The sequence below is a fragment of the Carcharodon carcharias genome, chromosome 5 (genome assembly GCF_017639515.1).
Source record: "Carcharodon carcharias isolate sCarCar2 chromosome 5, sCarCar2.pri, whole genome shotgun sequence".
NCBI classification, from domain to species: domain Eukaryota; kingdom Metazoa; phylum Chordata; class Chondrichthyes; order Lamniformes; family Lamnidae; genus Carcharodon; species Carcharodon carcharias.
The window spans coordinates 42076762-42100702 of NC_054471.1; the positions used below are offsets into that span (position 1 = coordinate 42076762).

At 42.3% G+C, this 23941-nt stretch overlaps 1 protein-coding gene across 5 annotated transcripts in view; it reads left to right on the forward strand.

Annotated features, from left to right (window-relative positions):
• LOC121277922 (sodium/calcium exchanger 1-like) overlaps positions 1-23941 on the forward strand; it is a 335906-nt gene that overhangs the window by 226040 nt on the left and 85925 nt on the right. For 3 of the 5 annotated variants that reach the window (XM_041187779.1, XM_041187783.1, XM_041187780.1), the window contains 5 exons: positions 11820-11926; positions 13278-13298; positions 15605-15622; positions 15752-15766; positions 16068-16136. In XM_041187779.1, coding sequence (XP_041043713.1) covers positions 11820-11926; positions 13278-13298; positions 15605-15622; positions 15752-15766; positions 16068-16136 — 230 coding nt within the window. The remainder of the gene's footprint in view (positions 1-11819; positions 11927-13277; positions 13299-15604; positions 15623-15751; positions 15767-16067; positions 16137-23941) is intronic. The other 2 variants (XM_041187781.1, XM_041187782.1) reach the window with 2 other exon arrangements.

The following is a 23941-nucleotide window of genomic DNA, read 5'->3' on the forward strand; positions in this document are numbered from 1 at the left end:
CCTGACACTGAACAGACACTGCCCCCCCATTACCCATCTGGATGCAAAGTGGGGTTATGACTGCCCCTACACGGTAACGAGAGGAGCAGCCAGGGGTGAGCCTGTTGGTTATGAGAGGAGGGCCATCCCGGTTGGGACAGGGAGTTGGCAGTCGCCCTTACTGCCCATCTTTTTATCGTTCTCCATCGCAGTCAGCCCTGATTTCAGGCAGGAATACAGACTGAAATCCCAATCACGAATATGTAAATATCTCAAAGCTTGAAAGTCTCAGAAGTTGATATTTCTACAGATATAGCCAAGAGAGTGGCATTCGTGACAAACATTATTCTGATTTAAGCATAGAGTGTCAAAGTACCAGATTGATCTTTGTTTACATCTTGATTCAAAGTTAAAGTTTAAATATAAAACTCCAAGTGTAAAATACTCACCAATTATTCGGTATATGATACATGTTGTGTTAAAAGTTTGTCCATTACCAGTGTTTAACAATATACATGTTTAAACTGTGAAAAATGCATTTTTTTTCCTTTATTCTTTCATGAGACGTGGGTGTTGCTGGCAAGGCCAGCATTTGTTTCCTAGCCCTAATTGCCATTGAACTGAACATTTAAGAGGGCAGTTAAGAGTCAACCATATGGCTGTAGGTCTGGAGCCTCATGTAGGCCAGACCAGATAAGGATGACAGACTTCCTTCCCTAAAGGGGCATTAGCGAACCAGATGGGCTTTTAAAACAATCAGTAATAGGTCACCATTACTGATACTATCTTTATATTCCAAACATAATTATTGAATTTAAATTCCACTAACTGCTATGGTGGGATGTAAATCCATCTCCCCAGAGCATTAGCCTGGGCCTTTGGATTACTAGTCCAATGACATTACCACTAAGCCACAATCTCACCCCAAATGCATATGTAGATAGATTTGTGAAGCTTTTCATTATTGCATAACAGATGAAGTAGATTGGTGAAAAATGTAATTTTTTAAATACCATCCCAAGCCTAACATTTCTTGGTTAATAAGTTATGTAAGTATCAAACATCATTATTATAGTATTATACAGTAACAAAATCTAAAATTGAAAAACCTGTAGGTTTGTTAAAACTTTTTAATTAATGAAGTAGGCAGAAATTTGAAATGAGCATTATTAGTAGTTGTCAGAACAACAGTGTTCAATTGAGGTGTAATAATGATGTATCTGTGATAGCTTGTTATTACTTGTCATTCCAAGATTGATCCTGTTCAAGTCATGTCATGTTTTTTTCTTGCTCTTTTTATTTGTTGAGGTATAAGTTTGTTCAAGATCTTTTGGCAGTTCTAACTTGGCTGTTCGTATTTTGTAAGATTTTCCCCCATTTCACATGTAGTGTGAAGAATAATAACAGTGTTGTACATAGGGTGCAGATCGTCCATATAATTTGGCCCTCTGTGCATTCATTATGCATTGAATGATATATGACATGGACAAGTGCCTACTCATCACATATACACTCCAAATAAAATGTCAGAGGTTTTTGCTTTCTCTTTGCTTTATCTTTATCTAAACAACAACTGGAGATCAATATCCATATAGGTTGTATGTTCCTAAAAGGGAGTAAGGCCAGGTAGTCTCATTATGAATGCTTGGCTGAGCACCAAGATTTGATATTGCACTTAACTTAGCAGAGGGTCACGCAACCTTTGTTTGATTGCAATCTTTACTACCTAGTAATAAGTTATCCTTTCTTTGAAGAGTTTTTTTTCAATGCCTGTGTGTTTAGTTACGCAATATTAAGAGGTGTGAAGTAGATGATAGCATTTTTGTCATTGATACTGTGAATTACTTTGGTTGATTGGTTTGGTTGGTTTATGAGAAGGTAAGAGGGGGCAATGTATTTCAAACGGACTGTTGAATGGCTGTTTTTATTGGCTCCTGACTCGAGATAAGGGCTCCCCCATGATTCACACTCCTCTAAGAAGCTGTGAACTGACTCCATCAAATTTGTGGGGGGATTGCAGACAAAGGACATGAATGCCACACAGTTGAAAATTGCTGGAAGTGGGAATTGGGGTGGGAATCCTAGAATCATGTCCGACTAGCCATTTTTAAAGGCCTCCCAACTTGGCCTGACTCCATGGAAATCCAGGCCTTTGTATCATATCTGTGGGTCTAAGCTAAAGAAATTTTAATTGAGCTCTACCTTAATAGAACCCATGGATGTCCTAGTAGTCAACCCACTTGTTCAGGAGAAGTAAGGGCATAACCGGAGTGCAAAACCAAATTGTCCATAATGATTGTTGTTTGCTGTGTCTTCACCCTGCAAAGAAACCTTGCTATTGAGCAGGCAGAAGAGAGGCAGTAGCATATGCTGATAAGGTTAAGGTGAAGAGGGGTAGCAGGAAGCTCATGTAGAGCATAAACACTGGCATAGACTTGTTGGGTGAAATGGCTTGTTTCTGTGCTGTAAAATTCTATGTGATAAATATGTAATCCAGTGGCAGAGGTGCCTGAAACATCATAAGGATAACAATCATTAACACGTCTGCAAGACCTTGTAAGATAAAATACCTCTTACTCCACTTCTCTTTGTAGTCCATTATATCCTGTAAAATAGCAACATTTCTCCCCAATTACCTAAATCTGCATCATTCCAAAAGAATGCAGGTCGAGTTACAATATAGTCAACCCAACTTTTACCAGCCTAGAATATGGTTACTCTCATGCAGGCCTCCCTTATAGTGAAGGTGCACATGTGCAGTTTTCTGTTTCTTAGTAATGTGTTTCCTTTTCAGTCTTTCTCCAGTGGGAAGAAAAAGTGTTAGATTAATGTCAGTGCTTGGTCTTTAGGGATGTTGGTGGACCAATGCCTCTTTGTCAGCAAGTGACCCCAAAGATACAGTTGCATGGCTGCATGGGCCTGCGCTATTTTAAATAGTTCTGTAGTCATATGGACAAGATACAACTTTGCCCTAAGAGAAAGCAGCCAGCTCAATTTTTTTCCCTGCTGCTTCCTCCCTCAGTATGTAAAGGAAAAGCATGCTGGGTGTAGAACAGGCTGCTGATTCCTTACCAACTATTTTGTGCTACAGCAGAAAACCAGTTTCACCCACAAGGATTTTTAGTATGCTTCTATGGAGCAGAATTTTCCCGTTGGTACCCACATGCCGACGTGTCAAATGACTCGCGGTGACATTGGGCGAGTGTCCCGACATCACCGCGCACCATTGCCATATTTCGTTGGGCAGGCAGGCAATGATATCTGATGCGGCCTGCCATTACTCATTGGGCCACTTAAGGCCCTTGAGGCGCCAATTTACAGTGATTTTTTGGCGCCCGTGCGATCTTTGGGTCATCACGTGTGTGCAACGGGCAGGACACATTTGTGTAAGTCCCTTCCACGGGCAGAATAAGAGGGCTCATTGGGGTCGCGAGTGTGCTCTGTCACATATTTAATTTGCAAAGTTACTGATACTTGCCTGTGTGACCTGCTATTCAAAACGCCTACCAGCTGCTTGGACTGGACTCACAACCTTCAGGTCAGCACTCTGCAGTGAAGAATCATTTCTGGGCCTGCAGGTTTCAGGAAGCTTCCCTTAGCCTGGGAATGGGAGTTGAACTTTCCAGTGGAGGCACCTCCTCTGAGGAGGAAGGGAGGGCTAGAAGGGGGAGGAGGCCAGGACTGTACATTCAGCTTCCAGGGGAGTCACCTTTGGGAGGAGAGGCACAGACACAAGGGGTGCAGGGCCAACAGGTAGTCTAAGGTGGAGGATGCCACTATCCTGCTGCCAGGGTATACTGGCGGTGAAGCAGCTACCTCAATATGTTTGAGGTGCAGTACCAAAGGAGGCTCTGTCTTTCAAGGGAGACAGTTAACTATCTGTCAGATGATTGGGCCTGAGATCTCCCATAACTGTGTGGGTGGACACCCCATGCTAGTGGCTCTAAAGGTCACAGCTGCCCTCAACTTCTATGCCTGTGGCTCTTTCCAAGGGTCAGTGGGTGATATTTGCGGTGTCTCCCAATCAGCTGTCCACACTTGTGTCAAGCAGGTTACCGATGCTCTGTTCAGGCTTGCATTGACCTTCATCCACTACCGTTGAGACCAGGCAAGCCAGAGGCTTTGCGGCCATTGCTGACTTCCCCTGCGTCCAGGGTGCAATGCACTGCACACATATGCACCAGCTGGTAAGCCCAGTGCCTTCATCAACAGGAAGGGCTTCCACTCCATGAACGTGCAGATAGTGTGTGACCACAAGATGCTGATTCTACAAGTCTGTGCAAGGTACCCAGGCAGCTCCCATGACGCCTGCATCCTCAGACACTCCCAGGTGCTGGGACTCTTCAATGCTCCGGCTCGGCTGGATGGATGGCTGCTGGATGACAAGGGCTTTCTCCTCAGAATGTGGCTCATGACACCTCTCCGCCATCCAAGAACAGAAGCTGAGCAGTGGTACAATAGGAGCCATGCCTCCACAAGGGCTGTGGTGGAGAGAGCCACCGACCTTCTCAAAATGCGCTTCCGGTGCCTGGACCATTCAGGGGGCGCACTCCAGTACCCCCCAGATTGTGTGTTGCTGATGGTGGTTGCATGCTGCATTCTCCACAATCTTGTGCTAGAAAGGAGGCTCGCTGTGGACAAAGAAGATGTTGACGCTGCAGCTGCAATGAGTCCAGCAGCGAGTCCTAGGATGAGCATGCACAGGGAAATGCTGAGGGGGTAGTCGCTGACCCGGGCATACTCCAGGGAGGTAGGGACACCTGGGAGGCTTTAATCCAATGAACCTTCAGCTGGCACACTACATATGCACCTCCAGGACAAGCCTGGGCTGTAGGCTCTATACTCGATACCTAAGTGCAAACTCTGCCTGGTTAGGAACATTAACTAAGGGCCTTGTCAATAAAGCTGAATGTCCCACAAATCACTTGTAACACTATTGGTAACCATCCACCTGTAGAAGAAAATAGGCATCCTCAGCCATGGTGACATGTCTGAATTTAATGATATAACAAAAGGAACTTAAGAGAACAAAATGACAAAGGTGTTCAACATCACACCAACTCATAAAGACCTCATTGTGGGCCAATGCAAAAGCACCAGTGATAAACCCATGGTGTGCCTAAGGTGCCTTATATTTACGCTTTCGGGTGCTACGTCTTGGTGCTGCCCCCTCGCTGGGACTGACATCTGAGACAGTCTGTTCACTCTGCTGTCCTGCTGGTCTTGATGACCTTGGCGGTTGTCCTCTGGCCCGTGGAGCCTGTGCTGGCCCCGCCTGGGAGGGAGCTGCCAGTTCCACAGCTGTCTTCTCTCCAGTCATCGGATGCAATGGTCACTGGCAGAGGGGTGGGGGAGCTGCCGCCTTCATCCGGAGCGCCCTGAGAGGACCCCGCAGAGACGACAGGCAGCTGCCACGCTGATGTGAGGTCAGGTCGGACCTCCCTGCTCACTTTGGATGGATGGGCATCGAGCTGGGAAACTTGGTGCCCAGACCAACTCCCACAATGGCAATGACCAACTAAGGTCAATACCAATGCGAGGGCTTGCTGGTCTGAGCACATCCCCAGGAAGCCCTGATTGGTCTCCTGGAGGAGCCTCTCCACGAGAGTCACCACTCTCTCCATGGAGGATGCATAGCGCGAGGCCATGAGACTCACTGCATCGGCGATGGTCTGTGTAGCCTCCTCCACCACGGACACCATGCCAAGCATAGCCACGTGTATCTCCACCAGATGCTCCAGCACACCTGGCCACATTTCCTGCTTTTGCTGCATCCCAGACGACTCCAGAGGCACATCATCAGCCACCGACTGAGCATGTGCCTGGGCACCCCATGTCTCTGCCAGCTCCTCCAGCGACTGTGAAGTGCCCTAACCGCTGTGCCCTGGGACACTAGCCGATGATCCAATTCTCATCGAGTTGCTAGTATCTGCGCTGGTGCCTGCCTGGCAGAGATGGTGTGACACTGGTGAGTCCGAGACTTCAGGACCCTCAGGCGTGTGAGAGGGCCCCTGCTGCTCCTCCTCCCAACCCTGCTGATGCTGAAAGGAAGAACAAGGATATTGGATCAGTTAATGTGGAGACAATGTCAACGTGCATCCTTGTCCCCCGGATCATTATGCACTCATCCTTCCATCAGGAAGGGTCAATCCATGTTGCAAACTTCAATCACTGAACATTCAGCACTGCCATGGCTGTTGGGAGAACAATGGTGACCTCAGTGCTGGGCAAACATACCTGCCCGTGGCAACCCAGCCTCACCGACGCTGGTGGACCTGGGCGCATGGCACCTCTCCAGATCTAGGGCCTCCTGCTTGAACCTGGTAAGCATCACCACCTGGGCTGGCCCTCCACCAGTCCTCACCTGTTCGGCAGCATTGTGTGCATTCTTCTCCAGAAAAGGAGAGAAGAGCATTGATTAGTGCTAATTGTACCTGGACTCTCTTCGTGGACGGCCCACCCCAACCAGAGTGGGACGTTGCATTGTTCCAGTGCCTCCTCACCCCATTGCTGCCGAACACACACAAAGATGCCAGGTCTGTCTCTAACCCCCCCACCCCCGCCAAATACTGCCTACATCACAGTTGGCACCACACGGTCTAACCTTCCATAGCAAGGTGGCGCAAGTACGTGGAGCGCAGAGGGCAGCAAATCGATCGGTGCCACACCACCTTGAAGCTCCCCTCCCAGCATGTCATCACCCTGACTTTGACATGTCCTGGAGTTCCAGCACTGCGCCCAGGTGCAGCTCCTCCAGGTTGCCCCCAAAACAGTAATGTGGGCCTCAGTGTACCACATGCTGCGGGGGCAGAACCCATCTCTTCACCACCCTCTCAGGGTGACCTAGGCATGGGCAATATCTGCTGGCCCACCCAGCGAAGGACACATGACATCAATGATTCAATGCAGTCATTACACTCAGACTTGGGAGGGGTGTGGTGATGGTGCTGGTGGGGAAAGCCTACCTGCTGGGTTAAGCGACCAGTGCCGACATAGTACTCACCCTTCCCGAGCACAAGAGGTCGTTGAAGCGCTTGCGGCACTGGATCCACATGCACCGTGTCGCGGGAGCTCAATATCTCCGCCACCTCCCGCCGTGCCGCCATCTCCTCAAGGAGGGCAGCAAGGCAATCATCAGAAAAACGAGGGACACAGTGCATCCCTGCCCTACTCTCTGCCTGTCCTGCTCACCAGCAGCGCTCTGGGGAGCCCTCACTGGCCATGATTCACAGCCTTTGAAAGGCTGCAGCAGCTTTTTTAAAGAGGCTGCCGCGTCGCCATTGGACCCAGCGATCAGTGCAGTCCCACTGCCGTCCACCCGCCCACTCCGCTGTGCTCGGGAGCAGCGATTCATGCTGGGTGGGCCTTAATTGGCGCGCCCATGTAAAACGTGGCGCAGAACTGATTGCGGCCCGCCCTTCAGCCAGAAAATTCTGCCCCTGATTTCTATCCCCTTAGGTGACCTTTCATCCATTCTGTTCCACCCCAACACCCTTGTCCTTTGGTTCTTTACTAAGCCTTGTGGTACTCACATGCTACATTGTTTGAAATTGGCCCTCAGTTTCCATCACTTTTCACCATGTTGTTCCTGGCAACAGCGCATTTGGCACAGTCCGTCTCACTTGAATAGAAATCATATTCTTAAATCATTTACTAAGTAGACATATTTCACATAATGGAGCTATCTCCTTAATGCTCTGATAATATTTAATTTCTTTTTGAGATTTTCCAGGTGGGACTATGCAGTTCAATCGTAACATTCTGCATAGTTTCATAATGTGGGCCTTCTGTGCTTACTACCAGAAAGTCACTAAAGTTTCTAAGCTTCATCCCTTTTTTAAAGTTGCTGTTTATAGTTTCTTAAATATGGTTTTCACTTATGGTTTTCACTCACTGCTTACTTCTATATATTAAATATACTGTTGCTATATTGTAATTTTTTTAAACATTTAGTATGACATTTTAAATTAAATTATGAGTTTAATATATTAGGTGTGCAATTATATAGTTTTAACTCATTCTCAGGATATGTGCATTGCCGCAGGTCCAGCATTTTATTGTCCATCCCTAGTTGTCCTTGAGAAGGTGGTAGTGGGCTTTCTTCTTGAATGCCTGCGATGAAGTTGGGATGAAGTTAATCTCACAATGATGTTAGGTGGAGAATTAATGATTTTGTCCCACCAACGATGAAGGAACAGTGGTATACATCCAAGTCAAAATGGTGTGCGACTTGGCGGAGAACCTGGAGGTGAGGGTGTTTGCTTGCATTTTATGCCCTTGTCCTTCTAAGTGGTGGAAGTCACAGGTTTAGGCGGTACTGTCAAAGAAGTGTTGGTGAATTGCTGCAGTATATCCTATAGTTAGCAGACACCAGGGATGTTTAAGATATCATTCTGTGAACATGATTTATCGTTTGACTAGTCTGTGGGATTTTTTACCCGCATTCAGCACCAGTCCCCAGATGTTAATGAAGAAAACTTTGCAGGGTTGCCTCAGATAGAGTAATTTACAGCACAGAATAAGGTCATTTGACCCATGGAGCACATGGCTCCCCGCGGAGCAATCCACTCAGCCCCTCTCCCTGCTTGATCCCCGTAGCCCTGCATGCTTATTTCCTTCAAGTATCCATCCAATTTCCTTTTGAAATCATTGATTGTTTCCATTTCCAGCGCTCGTGGGCAATGAATTCCAGGTCACTACTACTCACTGTGCAAAAAAGATCTTCCTCATATTCTGTCTGCATCTCTTGCCCAAAATTTTAAATCTGTGTCCCTGAGTCCTTCTGTCATCAGATAATGGGAAGAGGTTTTCCTTGTCTGCATTATCTAATTTTGTTAAAATCTTGTACACCTCCATTAAATCTTCCCTTAATATCATTTTTCCAAGGCAAACGTCCCTAACTAAAATCCCTAGAACCATTCTGGTAAATCCCCTCCGCACCTTCTCAAGGACCTTCACATCTTTTCTAAAGTGTGGTAACCAGAACTGGAAGCCCAGTTCTAGTTGGGGCCTGATGAGAGCTGTATAAAGGTTCAGCACAATGTCTCTGCTTTTGTACTTAATGCCTCCATTTATGAAGCCTAAGATTCCATATGCTTTGCCAACTACCCTTTCAATATGTCCTGCCATCTTCAAAGATCAGGCCCTTATGTTCCTGCACACTCTTTAGAACTGTGACTATATTGCCTCTCCCTATTCCTTCTGCCAAAAGTCACATTTCTCCATATAGAATTCTACCTGCTACTTGTCTGCGAGTTCTGCTAGCTGATCTATGCCCTGTTGCAGACGAGTCACATCATCACTGTTTGCCACACTCTGAGTTTGGTAACGTTGGCAAATTTTGAATTTTTTCTCCATATTCCAAGATCCAAGTTTTTCATATATAGGAAAAAACGCAGTGGTCCCAACACTGACCTTTGGGAACACCACTGATTATCACCCTCCAATACCATCACTCACTGCTTTCTGTCATTAAACCATTTTTTTAATCCATTTGTCACTGATCCTCCTATTCCATAAACTTCAATTTTGTTAACCAACCTGTTACATGGTACTTTGTCAAATGCTTTCTTAAAATCCATATCGACAATATTCACTGCACTCCCTTCATCAACTTTCTCTGTTATTTTATAGATGAGACAAACACAATCTGCCTTTTACAAATTCATGTAAACTCCTTAATTAACTCAAATGTCTCCGAATGCCTGTTATTTTTTTCCCTGATCACGCATTCCAAAACCTTACCACCATTGATGTTAAATTAACCGATCTATCATTGCGAGAACTGTCCTTACATCCTTTCTTGAATAAGGGTAACACATTTGGGCGTGCCTTCGTTGCTGCGGATGCCTAAGTTGCAGCCAAGTGGCCATCCATCCATTTTTATTATTCTTATTCCTTTCAGTGGTAGTTTGACACAACTGAGTAGTTTTCTGGACCATTTCAGAGGGCTGTTTATCATCAACCACATATAAGGCAGATGTATAGGAGTTTTCTTCACTCCAGGACTTGAGTGAACCAGATCAGTTTTACAACAACCTGACAGCTTCGTGGTCACTGTTACTGGTAAAAAGCTTTTCTTACTGTAGTTTCGCCAAAACTCTTCACACAAAATATCAGGCATGGTATTAGGGATAAAATCTTTAGGAGCATTTGGCATGAGTTTGGATGTTAGTCTGGTAGAGTTACTGAACATGTTTTAATGAGCCACGTTGTCTTTTCTCATTCTTGGCGACTCTCATAAGCAAACCTTGAGGTTTTAAATACTTGTTAAAAATGTTTTGCCTTATTCTCAGGACACAGTGCATCTTCAGCTGACTTCTTGTAGACTGTTCCTATTTTTATTTGGGAATTGCACTGAGGGCGGTAAATACATGGCGACATAAGTTGGAAATGTAAGACCTAAAGTATATGGCATCACATGACTGAAACTATAGAATTATGAGTGTTTCCTTATGGCAGCAGATTACTGTTAACTTCTATATTAAAATATGTTTTCACAATTAACTATCATTTATAGACAAGTTTGCATTTCATGTCTATATATTGCAAATTATTAGCAATTATTTAATTACCGGATCTGCAAATTTGCCAAACCTGCAAAGTAGACATATTTATGTTAATATTTTAGGTAGCTGATGTTGTTAAAATATTTTTATTGCATTATGCGATAAATATTGAATTTGCATTTTAGCTATTTCTGAGTTAACAAAAATATTTACTCATTGCAAGTTGTAATATTCAATATTTAATGAAAAGATGAAATAAGTACAGCGTAGTACAAAAAATAAAATCCATTAACACACAAAGGCATTGCACTTTATACTGTGGTTTGGAAATGAATGCCAAGATCATCAGTTTTGAGGGCTGGAGATTACTCGCTTCATATTACTCCCCATGATCATTACACACTTATCTGGCTTGTAAGGAAATGTAATGTTCTGTTTCACATACATTTTTATGTATTAAAATAACTGCTTGTTACTTAACAAATGAATTGTTTATCAACCACATTATCCAGTTGAAACTCCAAATCAAATAATCATGTACATGTATATTTAGATTGAGAATGCTGCTAAAACTGGTAACATTTTAAATACTTGGCTTGTTTACTTCAAAAAAAAATGGCATAAAGTACAGTTGGTTGAGGACATAACATAACCCAAGTTTTGAAAGTCACTCTGTTTCATGGCATTTTCATTAACAATTTTATCTAAGACTGGAACAAAACTTTGGTTAATATGGCTTCAATGATCATTGTGTCCCAGCTGGAACTTTTCACTTAGCCAGGCCCTTTTGTCCTGGTGCAACACTCTTTCCTAGTCCATGGCCTCTATTCTGTAGCTCTAATTGCTGTTTTCAAACCAATTTGACAACTTTTAACCCAGTTTCTCCAAGCACCGATTGTTATTTGTTAACCCGATTACTTTGTTCTGGGTCCGAATTACCATTACCAAATCTAGTTCCTGTTTATGTTGTCCTAATTCTCCTTTTCTAATTCTCATTTTATGTCACCTCCAAATGCATCAAATCTCCAAAGTGCCAAAATTCCAGTCTTGTTACAGCCCAGGTTTTATTTAATGTGCACTTTGCAAATAGGATTTTGGGGTAATTTGTATCACTATTCATGAGTTGAAGTCTACTGTTGTTCCCTTCACTTTGCAGTTTAGAAAATAGGAGTAGTTCTATTCTCCAGATGTATATTTGAAAAATTATCCTAAAAGCATGAGAAACTAAAAAAAACTAACTTTTGAGATAAGATACAACAGTCAATTGTCTCCTGTTCTCTCTTTGTTCTTAATTCTTGCTTTTTTTCCCAATTCTTTTCTTCTCTATTTCAGCAAGACAATAGAAATCAGAGTAATTGATGATGAGGAGTATGAAAAAAACAAGAACTTCTTCATTGAGATTGGGGAGCCACGCTTGGTGGAGATGAGTGAGAAGAAAGGTGGGGTACCTGCTCAGAGCTAAGGCCTTAATGCCATGCCTGAATGTCACTCAGGGATGCTCGGCACTATCAGATGCCCAGGACATAATGCACACATTTAGATATGTGTAATAGGGTAAAAACTTGTTAAAAAGCCAATTTATGAACAAGAAATTGGATACAGCTTGCAATCTTCTTGTAGACCTTTTGATGACAGCTTCATGCACATGCAACCTTTCAAGTGGCATACTGTGTGTTTTGCCATTCATAGGTTAAAAATAGTCACCAGAAAATACTTCAAAAATCAGTGCAATTTCAAAATATTATGTTTTGAACTAATAAAGCATATAAAAATTCAAAAAAGAGAAACCCTCTAAATGACAGATTAACCCATTGAGCTTTATAGCAGCAGTAATAAGTTTATACCCTATTACATATTAATGTTATCTGAATGTGATGCAGGCTCCCTCCCTTCATAACATCTCACTAACCATCACTTAGTTTACTTAAGCATGTGTGACTGTGATGGACAACTCCAATCCATTGTTTGCCTTTGTCTTATGTTCTTACAGGAAAACCATTACCATTAATATAGTTGACCGTGGGGAATATGAAAAACAAGGCAGTTTCTTCATTGCACTTGGTGAACCTGTATGGATCAGAAGAGGAATGAAAGGTGTGAGAGTAACAAAAGACATTTTGAGAATTGTTTTCTCCTCTGTTTGTGTCCTACTCTCACACTGACTTTCTCCTCTTACTTTACTATCTAAAACCTTTACCATCCCAGACTGTTGGGTGTTATTTTCTGTGTTGTTTTTTCCCATGATGAATGTTGAACTGTCTTTGTGCTGTACAGATTCTGAAAGTCAAGTTTTCTATTTTTATGCACAGTGCATCCATCTCCTATTGAGGATAGTTTTTCTCTCTGGAGTACAAATAAAGATTTTTTTAAAAAAAAATTAATATAATCACAGGAAATATTCTTTAAAAAAAGTTCAATTTTTTGCCACAGTAATCAAAACGTGGATCATTTTTTAAAAGTGGGGTTTTATAGATGTGCCATGCTTAGTTAAATCTAGTACATAGGTACTTTTACTTTGACAATATCTTTAGAAGTCACCGAAGTTGGGCCATGGGAAGAGTTATCCATTGCTTGGTATCTACACATCTGTTCCCTGTACTAAATTAGTAAAATTTTACAACACTACCCTGCACATTGTTGAAATAGCCATTTCACATTTCACACCAATGCTATAGGGTGATCGAAGTTGTAGTTAAACATCAGTTTTTCTTTTTGTAATCCTTCCATTGTTCCAACTTTAAGTTCTTTATTTGTCTTACTTTTTCTTTCATTAATTTGTTCTCTTTACAGCCTTGTTGTTGAATGAGCTAGGTAAGATTCCTTAACTTCTTTGTTTCTGTTTACTATGTACATTAGCTGTTACATGCTAGCGATCGATGCGATATAGAATTGTAGAAATTTGTAGGAAGTTGCTTGGCTTCCGTTTACAGACTAAACCTTACTAGTATTCCTTTAAGTAGTTAATCTCTGATAGAAACTATTGATTATTAAAATAAAGTTTTCCATAACGTCTCAGTGAATAAATACACTATGTAATCTGGTACTAGGACATATAAAACAAAAAAGGGCTTAGGTTTGAATATTGGCTGTTAGTTTGCCAATTGCCACCACAGAAGAACGCAACTGGTGGCCATTGGCACTCCTGGATTAGTCAGGGGAAGATTGGTCATGCTGACCTGTCCAATGCTGAAGTTGTGCAAAAGTGTATTTCATATGAGGGAAGGACTTGGCCAATGTGTGCCCATGATTAAATAGCCTGGCAAACAACTGACTGTCTTGATTCACATGTTATTAGCATGCATGTGGAAATTGGCCCCATGCCCTGTGGTCACAAATATTTTGGGTCTTCAGACAAGATAGTAGAGGACTGTAACTCAACTGTAACTTGTGCCATGTCACCACCTCGAGGTTTTGGGAGAAATTCAGAGGGAAAAGAAATTAATTGCTTAGCTTTAACTTTAGTTTGATTATTTTTCCCAACACACCATCAAAAGGATGAGTTTATCACCCTAATTCTATGGTTCTGACCTTGTCTTTCAACCGAACACCTGGGATTAACTTCTATTTCTGCTGATGCCTAGTCGAGGCTAATTTCTTCTGGCAGATTTTTCCCAAGGAATGCTAATCAGTTTTTATATGAGCGATCATGACACCCAGCTTTACCGTTCCACCAGCTCTCTCAATCTAATGGCCATCTAGAGCGTCTGTTGGGTATCAAGCTACAGATGAGTCAGAACCTCTTCTAGCTCAATGCAAAAAAGACCAAAAACATTATTTCTAGCTTCTGCCACAAATTCCACTGTCTTGCTCAGACTCCATCGTCCTCCTTGACCACTTACTGATACGAAATTGGACTATGTAAAACCCTGACTTCTCCTGTTTGACTCAAAGTTTAATATCAAACCCTCCCATACTGTCCAGTGCCCAGAACTCCTTATTTAAACCCCCACAGTAGTCCCCACCTTTGCCCATAATTCAGACTCTTTGCCACTGAAACTTTTACCCTGATTTAGTCAACCCTGGACTCAATTTCCCTCTATGGTTTTGTCCCACCATGTCTGTACAATTTCCTCCAGTCTTATATCTCCTTCCGTGACTTTTGGTCCTCTAAATTTTTGTGTAAATTACCCCCCTACACCTCACCATCTCCTTGGCTCTTCATTGGTATCAGAGCCTTCGACTGCCTTGGCCCTACCCTCTGGAACCCCTCCCTACACCCTCTTGCCTTTCCTTCTCTTTCTGCATCTTTAAAACATTCCATCTATTCAACCAAGCTTTCAGTTACTCCTCTTAACTAGGGAATTCATTCCTGAATCCCTTATTTTCCTCCTTGCTCTCTACCTCCCCCAGCCCTGCAGTAAATCGTTTTGAGATGTTAATATTGAAGACACAACATAAAGTCATTTGCTGCTGGACGGATAACTGAAACGCTATTAAACATTAATTATAATTTTTTGAAAAGGCGTTGATGGTTTTATAGATTCCTGTGCTAGCACTATCGATAGAATAATGGGACAGGTTGGTGGAACTGCCAATCCGGCACATTAATTTCCACCGTAATTTGGTGGCGGAAGTAAATCCAATTATAAATTGACCTTGTCTTGGCTTCTTTCTCCTTCCTGCATCTGGAATAGTGGGAATACTCCTCTGAGTTTTTTTTTAAGAGCTTGGAACTGTCCCTCACTTAAGAAGGGAAACCATGATTATATAATGCAAGTAAAAATTGTCATCTGTTACCTAGACTCTATTTAGTAGTCATTTGAGTGTTTATATATGATGGTAACCATAAGGAGTGGAAAGAAATAAAAAAAATCATCACCAGCCCTATCAAATTTAGCTTGATCGCACAGCTGGAGGGAACGAGGAAACGACTCACTGAGGAGTACTCCAGCCACTCCAGATGGAGAAAGGAAAAAGGTGCTAAGATAAGGTCAGTTTATAATTGGATTTATTTCTGGCACCAAATTATAGTGGAAATTAATAGTGTTGCCCATCAACTAGAAAATCCAGATAGGATAGTCTTTTAAAACTGTGCCAAGAAAATTTAATGAAAATTGTCTGCCATATTACACATATATTTTGAACAATAACAATATTTTTGCTGTTATCACTATTAGGACCCTTCACAAAGACAGGTATGACACTTTACTGGACTCCTGTTTCTTTAAATTCCAAATGCTAGTTTTTTAGTTTACAATTATTTTAAAGTTGTTCAATTACACTTTTTTTGTTTCCCTTTTACCCTCCTTTCTTTAATTTTGAAGCAAAATACTTCAGTGGTAAGATTTTATAAAATGAATTTCCAATGCACTGTGTAATATTACTTATTAGATAAACACCATTGCACTTGATAGCATTGCACTAGAAGTCTCAGGATATAAGATTTTAATAGTACCTTGAAACCTTGTGCATTTCAGCGTCTAACATGCAGATAATAAAGACCAAACACTTAAAAGATCAACCTATATTAATTAACCCAAATTTTTTTACTAATAAGATTAAAATATTTGTGTTTTTTATTGTGAAAGAGTGTTGAACAGGAAAATTATTTTATGATGTGGATCATTCCCATGTTTTTAGGCCATGCTATCTACAGGAAGGTTCATTTTAGGGACAATCCGATTCCATCTACTGTCATCTGCTTTGCAGGTATAATGAGTACTTTTGTGCTGTAAATCACTGGCTGCACTTCAGCTAACACAGAGAAACTGCACTTTTTAAAACTTAAAAGAAGTGTTTTTGACATATTCAGTCATCTACGTTTTGCATTTCACTCATTAAAAGTAATAGCCTGTCAAAAGCAAATGAAGCACCATAATTATATGGCTACATCAATGTTCTAAAAGTTTTGCTGTGAATATAAACTGCTCCTTTACACTTTGTAATGTCACCTTGTTACTTTGGTAGTTATTAGTAGTTGTTACTAAAACCACTGGAGTAATCTTTTAATTAACATTAGGATTTGCATGTACTTGCCTATTGAGCATTAACCATATATTGTACCATCCCACTCACTGGTATCCCAACAGAGTACTGTTTGCAGGATTTATGTAATTATTTTATTCTCGTATTTAGAAAAAAATAGCATACTTGAATGTCAAATTCCAAAATAAAAGTGTAGAGTAAATGTATTTACAGTATATAATCATAGAATATATGATCAAATATATTACTACTTCTGTTATGGCATTACAGTCTGCTAATTTCAGCGATCACTTTCTCTCTCCAATCATATCTTGTTTATAGTTCAACTTCGCAGGCAACATCATAAATTTAATAAATACTTTTAAAATGTGGCTTTTAATAAGCTTTGTAAAAGTTATTATAGCATAAATGCATTTAAGGAGAAGCTAGATAAACACGGAAATATGCAAATAGGATTAGATGAAGAGGGCAGGTATAAAGAAGGGTATAAACCACCTAGTTGGACAACCTGTGTCTGCATTGTAAACTCTATGGAGCTCTATTATTAGCCACTAAAACTTCATGATTCTATGGCCACGTGTCATTGTAGGATTTCATAGTTATACAGAGCTTTCTTTGTGTCATTTTTCCTATTATTCCTTGATTCCAATTCTAATGGAACTAATTCCTAATGCACCTGGCACTCTAATTACAAATGCTCTCACTGGCACAAACCTACTATTCTTCAATGATTTGCAACTCTTCAATTTGAAATATGCAAAATGTAAAATATATACAGGAACTGAATAACTTCCCAAGCAAATGAGCAACGTTATCTAATCTAATGCATACAGCAAGGCCTGGACAACATACAGGCTTGTGCTGATGAGTGGCAAGTAAACATTCATAACACAGGCAATGGCCATTTCCAACAAGGGAGAATCTAACTTGATCCACTTGACATTCAACGGCATTGCCATCACTGAATCCCCCACCATCAACATCCTAGGGATTGCCATTGATCAAAACCTTAACTGTACCAGTAGAGAAAATACTGTGGTCACTAGAGCAGGTCAGAGTCTGCATATTCTACGGACTCAAAACATTAACTGTGTTCCTCTCCGCAGATGCTGTCAGACCTGCTGAGTTTTTCCAGGTTTTTTTTCTGCATATTCTATTGTGTGTAACCCACTTCCTGACTCCCCAGATTCTGTCCACCATTTACAAGGCACAAGTTAAGAGTGTGATGGAACACTCTCCACTTGCCTGGATGAGTGCAGCTCCAAACAGCACCCAAGACTAAAATTTTTGCATGTGGGTATAGCTGGCTAGGCAAGCATTTATTGCCCAACCCTGATTGCCCTTTTTCAGAGGACATTTTAAGAGTCAACCACATTGCCGTGGGTCTAAAGTTACATGTAGGTAGATTTCTCTCTAAAGGACATTAGTGAACCAGATGGGTTTTTACAATAATTGACAATGGTTTCATGGTCATCATCATAAGACTTTTAATTCCAGATTTTTATTGAATTCAAATTTCACCATCTGCCATGGTGGGATTTGAAGGGTCTCTGGAATACCAGTTCAGTGACATTGCCACCATGCCACCACCTCCCTCCCCTTAACACCATCCAGGAAAAAACAGCCCACTTGATTGGCACCTAATCCACCACCTTAAATATTCACTCGTTCCACCACTGGCGTACAGAAGCAGCAGTGTGTACCATTACAAGATGCACTGCAGCAACTTGCCAAGGCACCTTCGACAGCACATTCCAAACCCAGGACCTCTACCACATAGATCATGGGCAGCAGATGCATGGGAACACCACCACCTGCAAGTTCCCCTCCAAACCACACATCATCTTGACTTGGAACTATATCACTGTTCCTTCACTGTTGCTGGCTCAAAATCCTGGAGCTCCCTTTCTAACAGCACTGTGAGTGTACCTACACCACACGGACTGCAGCAGTTCAAGGCGGTGGCTCACCGCCACCTTCTCAAGGTGGTGATGGGCAACAAGTGCTGGCTTTGACAGCAACACCCAAGAATGAGTAAAATATAATGTGATTTTTCTAATTCAATAATAGAAATTAACAAACTACAAATGAATCAGGATTGGAAGAGTGATGTCAAATGACATTATTCTGAATGATACAAGACAGCAAGTGTTAGTACGTCAGGTATAAGTTACGACAGTCTTCATACATGGGTTAGATGACATTTCATGTGAGATAATAATGTTATAAAGCACCAGCCAAGCTAAAATGTGAACAGATAAGATGTAGGTGAGGACTCAGAGGCTATGAACATACGAACGAGGAGGAGTAGACCATTCGATCTCTCGAGCATGTTCCGCCATTTAATAAGATGATGGCTGATCTGATAGTAACCTCAAGCATGCATCCCGACCACCCCCGATAACCTATCACCCCCTTGCTTACCGGGAATCTATCCACCTCTGCCTTAAAAATATTCAAAGACTCTGCTTCCACCGCCTTTTCAGGAAGGAGTTCCAAAGACTCTCAACACTTCTTAAAGAAAAAAATTCGCCACATCTCGGGTTTAAAAGGGCGACCCCTTATTTTTAAACAGTGCATCGTACAACAGTATAAAATGCACATTTTTTCTGAAAACAATCAGTTTAGTGCTCCTTCTCTATGGAATTTTTAAAATATTATTTTAAAATGCCCCAACTGTGGACAAAATCAACAGTCTCCGAATTTAATAGGAGTTGCACATAGAATGGTCCACAGGTCCTGAAAAAATCTAAGGGCTCTGATTATATACTGAATTAAAAACACTGAAGTGAATTCCAAAGTTGTGACGCCATCAGAATAAGTTTATGCAACAGCATTCAAATGATGTGAAGTACCTGACCATGATTTTTATAAAGTTAATGCCATAATCTGAACTATTATATTATATTTTGGGTATCTGATATCTTACATGTAATGCCTCATTACTGCATTTTTGTAGCAGCTTATAGTATATTCCATTGGAAATAGACACTTGGGGGAGAATTTTCTGTTTGGCATTCGGGGGCGGGCCCCACATGCCGATGTGTAAGGTGATGCGCGGTGATGTCAGGCGTGCGTCCCGACGTCACCGCATTTCATTCCAATCTTCCGTTCGGCGAACACGCACCGGAGTAGGCTGCGCGCCCACCAAACTGTCAAAGGCTTGTTGAGGCCATTAGTCAGCCAATTAAAGATATTGACAGGGCTGCCCATCCAACCTTAAGGTTGGCAGGCAGGCGAAGAGCCCAAGCGGCCTTCGCATTTTTCATGAAACCTCATCCACCGGCGGGATGAGGTTTCATGAAGGGTTTATAACATTAACAAATATTTTTCGAACATTTCAAAAACATGTCCCAGCTCATGTGACGCTGTCACATGAGGGGACGTGTAAATGAATTTTTAGCTTCTTTATTTAAAATTCACATTATGAAATTAATCTGTCTGATGCAGCTCAGTGCAGGCCCCGACTCTCCCTCCTCCCCCCCCCGCCTGCACAAGTCGTACTGAGTGCTTCTGGGCGCGCGTCACGCTGGGCAGGCCTTAATTGGCCCGCCCACGCAAAATGGTAGCATGCAGCTGATCGTGAGCGGCGATCGTCCCTGCACCCGCTCATGACCGGCCCGCCCGACGGGGGAAACATCTTCCCTTGGTCTAAGTTGATTCCATGGAACTTACACTATGTGTGACATGTTTCCAGTTCCAATCACCAAACTGCAATTCTAGTGGTTATGCCAGACTCACACCTACCAATGCCCTTCAACACGATCTACACTGGGCTTTGGGAGAATCAGTGGAGGGTTACCAAATTTACATGGGATTGATGGGGGGGGGCCTCTTATCACTGGCATCCGCCTGCCCCATGAACATCTGGGGATAGATTTTATGGCCCCCCCCCACCCCGGCATGTTTTCAGTGGGGAAGCACGAAAAATATGTCAGGTGGCTAGCTCACCCACTCCCCATTATATGGGGAAAGGTGTGTAAAGTGCCAATTATTGTCCACTTAAGGCCCTCCATCCGCCACCACTGCCATAATACACTAGGCAGTGGTAGGCAGGCAAGAGTGAGAAGGCCATTTTTTTTAACAACCTAGTTGAAAAGTTGGGAATGGAGATGGAGCGTGGCGGTGGTGGTGCATCAATTGTGGGATGCCCTGTGCTCATTGGGGGCACACCCTCACCCAAGATGTTACCCCCACACTGTGTGCCTACCCCCCTCCCCCCGGCCTTTAAAACCCCCGTTCTCACCCTTTTTCCTCCCTTCCTTTGGGTGCCTGTTCCCTTCCTGCCCTAAAACCCATGACTTACCTCAGTCCGTTTGTCGTCGCTCTTCTTCATGGAGATGCTTTCAGTCCCAACAGTGCTCACCACTGAGTTCATAGCTCTCGAGTGCCGTATTGCCTTGCTGCGAAGAGGCAGAAGACCAACCCTCAGCTTCCTAAGGCTGCTCCGGCATGTTATGGCTGTAGGGCAGTCTTATTTAAAGTTGTCTGGTTTGGAACCGACTTTTCTTCTAGGGGGCGAGCGATCGACCCACCCCACTCCTCATAAAATTCAGCCCCTGGCACTTGCCTGTCATGAGAGAGGAATTGGCCAATCCTCCTCCATCCTGAGCCCTTAATGAGCCTTCCCAACCCAAGGGCAAGAAGACTGATGTATTATTTATTCAAAGCAATTTCCTTTCCATTTGGATCTCCTTGACACCATTTTTGAGTTGACTAGGACGCATTTGGAGGGTAGTGTGTTTCATTTCTCGCAGAGTACTGATTTCCGTTAATACGCTAGTCTAAACTGAGGTGCAAATCTCTGAGCAAGGAGAATCTCCATCCTCTTGACACCACACATCTTACATGGGGCAAATGGAAATTCCCCCCCTTTAAAAGACCAATCACAAAATTCCAGAATTTGAGGAGACCCAACATATCCAGGCCCCCTCATTTTTGGGTGGGTCCTGGAAGAAACCTTCTAGATTAACAGTGAGTTCCGCAAAACTCTTAGGGAAATTGAGCCCATTATGTTTCATTACTGCCGTGCGAATAAAAATAACTCCCACAACATTCAGTCAAGGTACAAGCACACTAATGACCTACTAATAACCAAAATTGTGGAATAAAACGTTTAGTGGAAGATAAACAGTCAAGTTTATTTACTTTGATTATGGTTTGAGAAATTTGGCTGTTACAATGACCCATCATTTTTATGGTTTTGCTGTTCTGTTAACTCATTTTAATGAAATGTACAATGAGTAAATATTTCAGAAATATACAGCTGGACCTATTTATGTGCTGAAAATCTTAAAAGTTTGGAACATTGAAATATTACACTTGCTGTTCACTAAGTTATGATGACTGTTTTCTGCTTTAGACAAACAAAGTGATGTAGAGATCTTAATGTACTGCCACAAAAATCATATTACTTTTTTGGGTCATCTGTAGTTATCTTTTGAACCTTAAGAATTCAATTGAAATTTAACATATCAGGTTTCTTATATGAACTACCAATATTAATTACAAAATATTGAAATTTGAAAAATCTTTTTTTTGTAATTGAGTTTTGCCCAGTCCCTTTTCTTCAAGGCTGGTAGCCACCATATGTTCTCCTTCTCCTAGTGCAGGACACTGGGCCAAAGATCTCTTTGTGACTCTTATCACTGCTGCACTTTGAGCAAGTATCAGGAGAGATGATTATTGTGAAGCAAGCTGTAAAAAGTCAATTTTTCCTCCCACTGCTCACCAAGCGGTCCAGATGAGGATAGCTAATACTCAAGCTACACAGAGCAGGAAAGTTTGAGTGACAGAGAATTATCCCAAGGCTCAATCCATGGCCTTCCCCTTTGGTAATCCAGTGCTCTCCTTTTAAACTGGCCTCCTTAGGGATTGTATCCAACAAGGTGGGTTTGGAAATTCCTTTCTAGAGATGGCCTGCAGTTGACACTAAAATAAAAATAAACATCATGCATATTGTCTCACATTGCATATCAATAATTCAAGTCCATCTGTATTTGAAACTAAACATGCCACATTTTAAATTTGTGATTCAGCTTATTGTTTTCAAAATAATATTTTGACTTATGTGTTCTAGGCATGTAGTTTAGTTGTTCATGTCACACCTGACTTCATCTCCGAAATCCGGAGGTCCTGCCTCTGAACACGGCACCTTTCCTGGGGGAGGGAATGGGCCCAGGTCAGGATTTGCGTATGTGCATTTCCCAGAGGTAGTTGCCTGTCTAAATCAGCAGCTGCCTCTAGTCAAGCTTGATAGCAGCGAACCCTTTGGATATGGTCATGGGACACCTATGGGTGAGGTCAGGTGCCCTTTGGGAGAGGTAATGTGCTCTGTGGGTTGTTAAAATTAGACATGAATGTGTGTAAAAAGTGCATAAAATCATTAACTGGCTAACTCATTGGAACTGTCAAAAGTGTCAAAATGAATTGTCAGGCAACACTCAAGCATTTAAAATTTCTTTTCCTTTAAATCCTTGAAAAAGATGTCTGGAGTTATTTTTAAAAATCATTGCTTGCTATGTCACTCTGTGTGTTGAAATATGCCTGAGGGCTACCATTATTGGATTAGTGCTGCATGACTGATTTCAAAAGCTCCCCGTTATCACAATTTGATTGACAGCCCTAAGTATTTATAGATGATTTGAAGTGAGAGTATGAATTCCAGTGTTTGTTTTTATAGCGATGTAATTGAAGGAATGTAAATGTAGAATAGATGTTTATGAATATGTTTTTTTTAATAAGGTTAGCAATAGATGCTTAGAACTTCATTTTATTTAATCTCAGCATAGGTCCTGAGGTCTGCCCATGGCAGACACTGGATGAGTTGGCATGGTAGGTGTAAGAGCAAAGGGTGGAGGGCATAGATTGGCATGAGTTGGCATTGTTGACCTAGGGGCTGTAAAGGGCTATGTGGGTGAGTAGAGGGGCACAGGTTGGTATGGAGGGTATGAGGGACTATGGTTTGTGAATAGAGGGGCATAGGTTAGCATGACAGGTATGGGGGTTGGTTAGTGGGCATGAGGTGACATTGGTTGGCATGGATAGGGCATGGAGAATGAGGAGGGGTGAGGGCTGGAGGGCTTTCTTTTGTTTTATTGCTTTTCTTTCAACAAAAATAATTGACAGAGTGCCAGGGCACAGAGACAGGCCCTCGCCCAGACTGTCTCCACATCTGACAGCCTCCACACTGGTTCAGGGGCCAGTAGACCTGACTCGCAGAGAACCCTGCCATTCCAGAACCAAAATGCCAACTTCCAGGGCACTTTCTCCCGGGTTGGGTTTATGGAGCCAGGAGTTACCCCACCTCTGCGCTCCTGACCTGGAAGTGAAAATCCAGGCTCACGTCACAACAGAGAAAAGAAAGAACTGCAAGAAAAATAACTTTTCCCAGGGAAATCACGTGAAACTGTCCACAATTCATGAAACAAGTTTCCTCACGTTTACAATTCAAAACATATTCTTTCTATTGATTTGATTTGACTTTATGTTTCAGGTCAACAGAACACATAAGGGCCGCACTTGCCCTG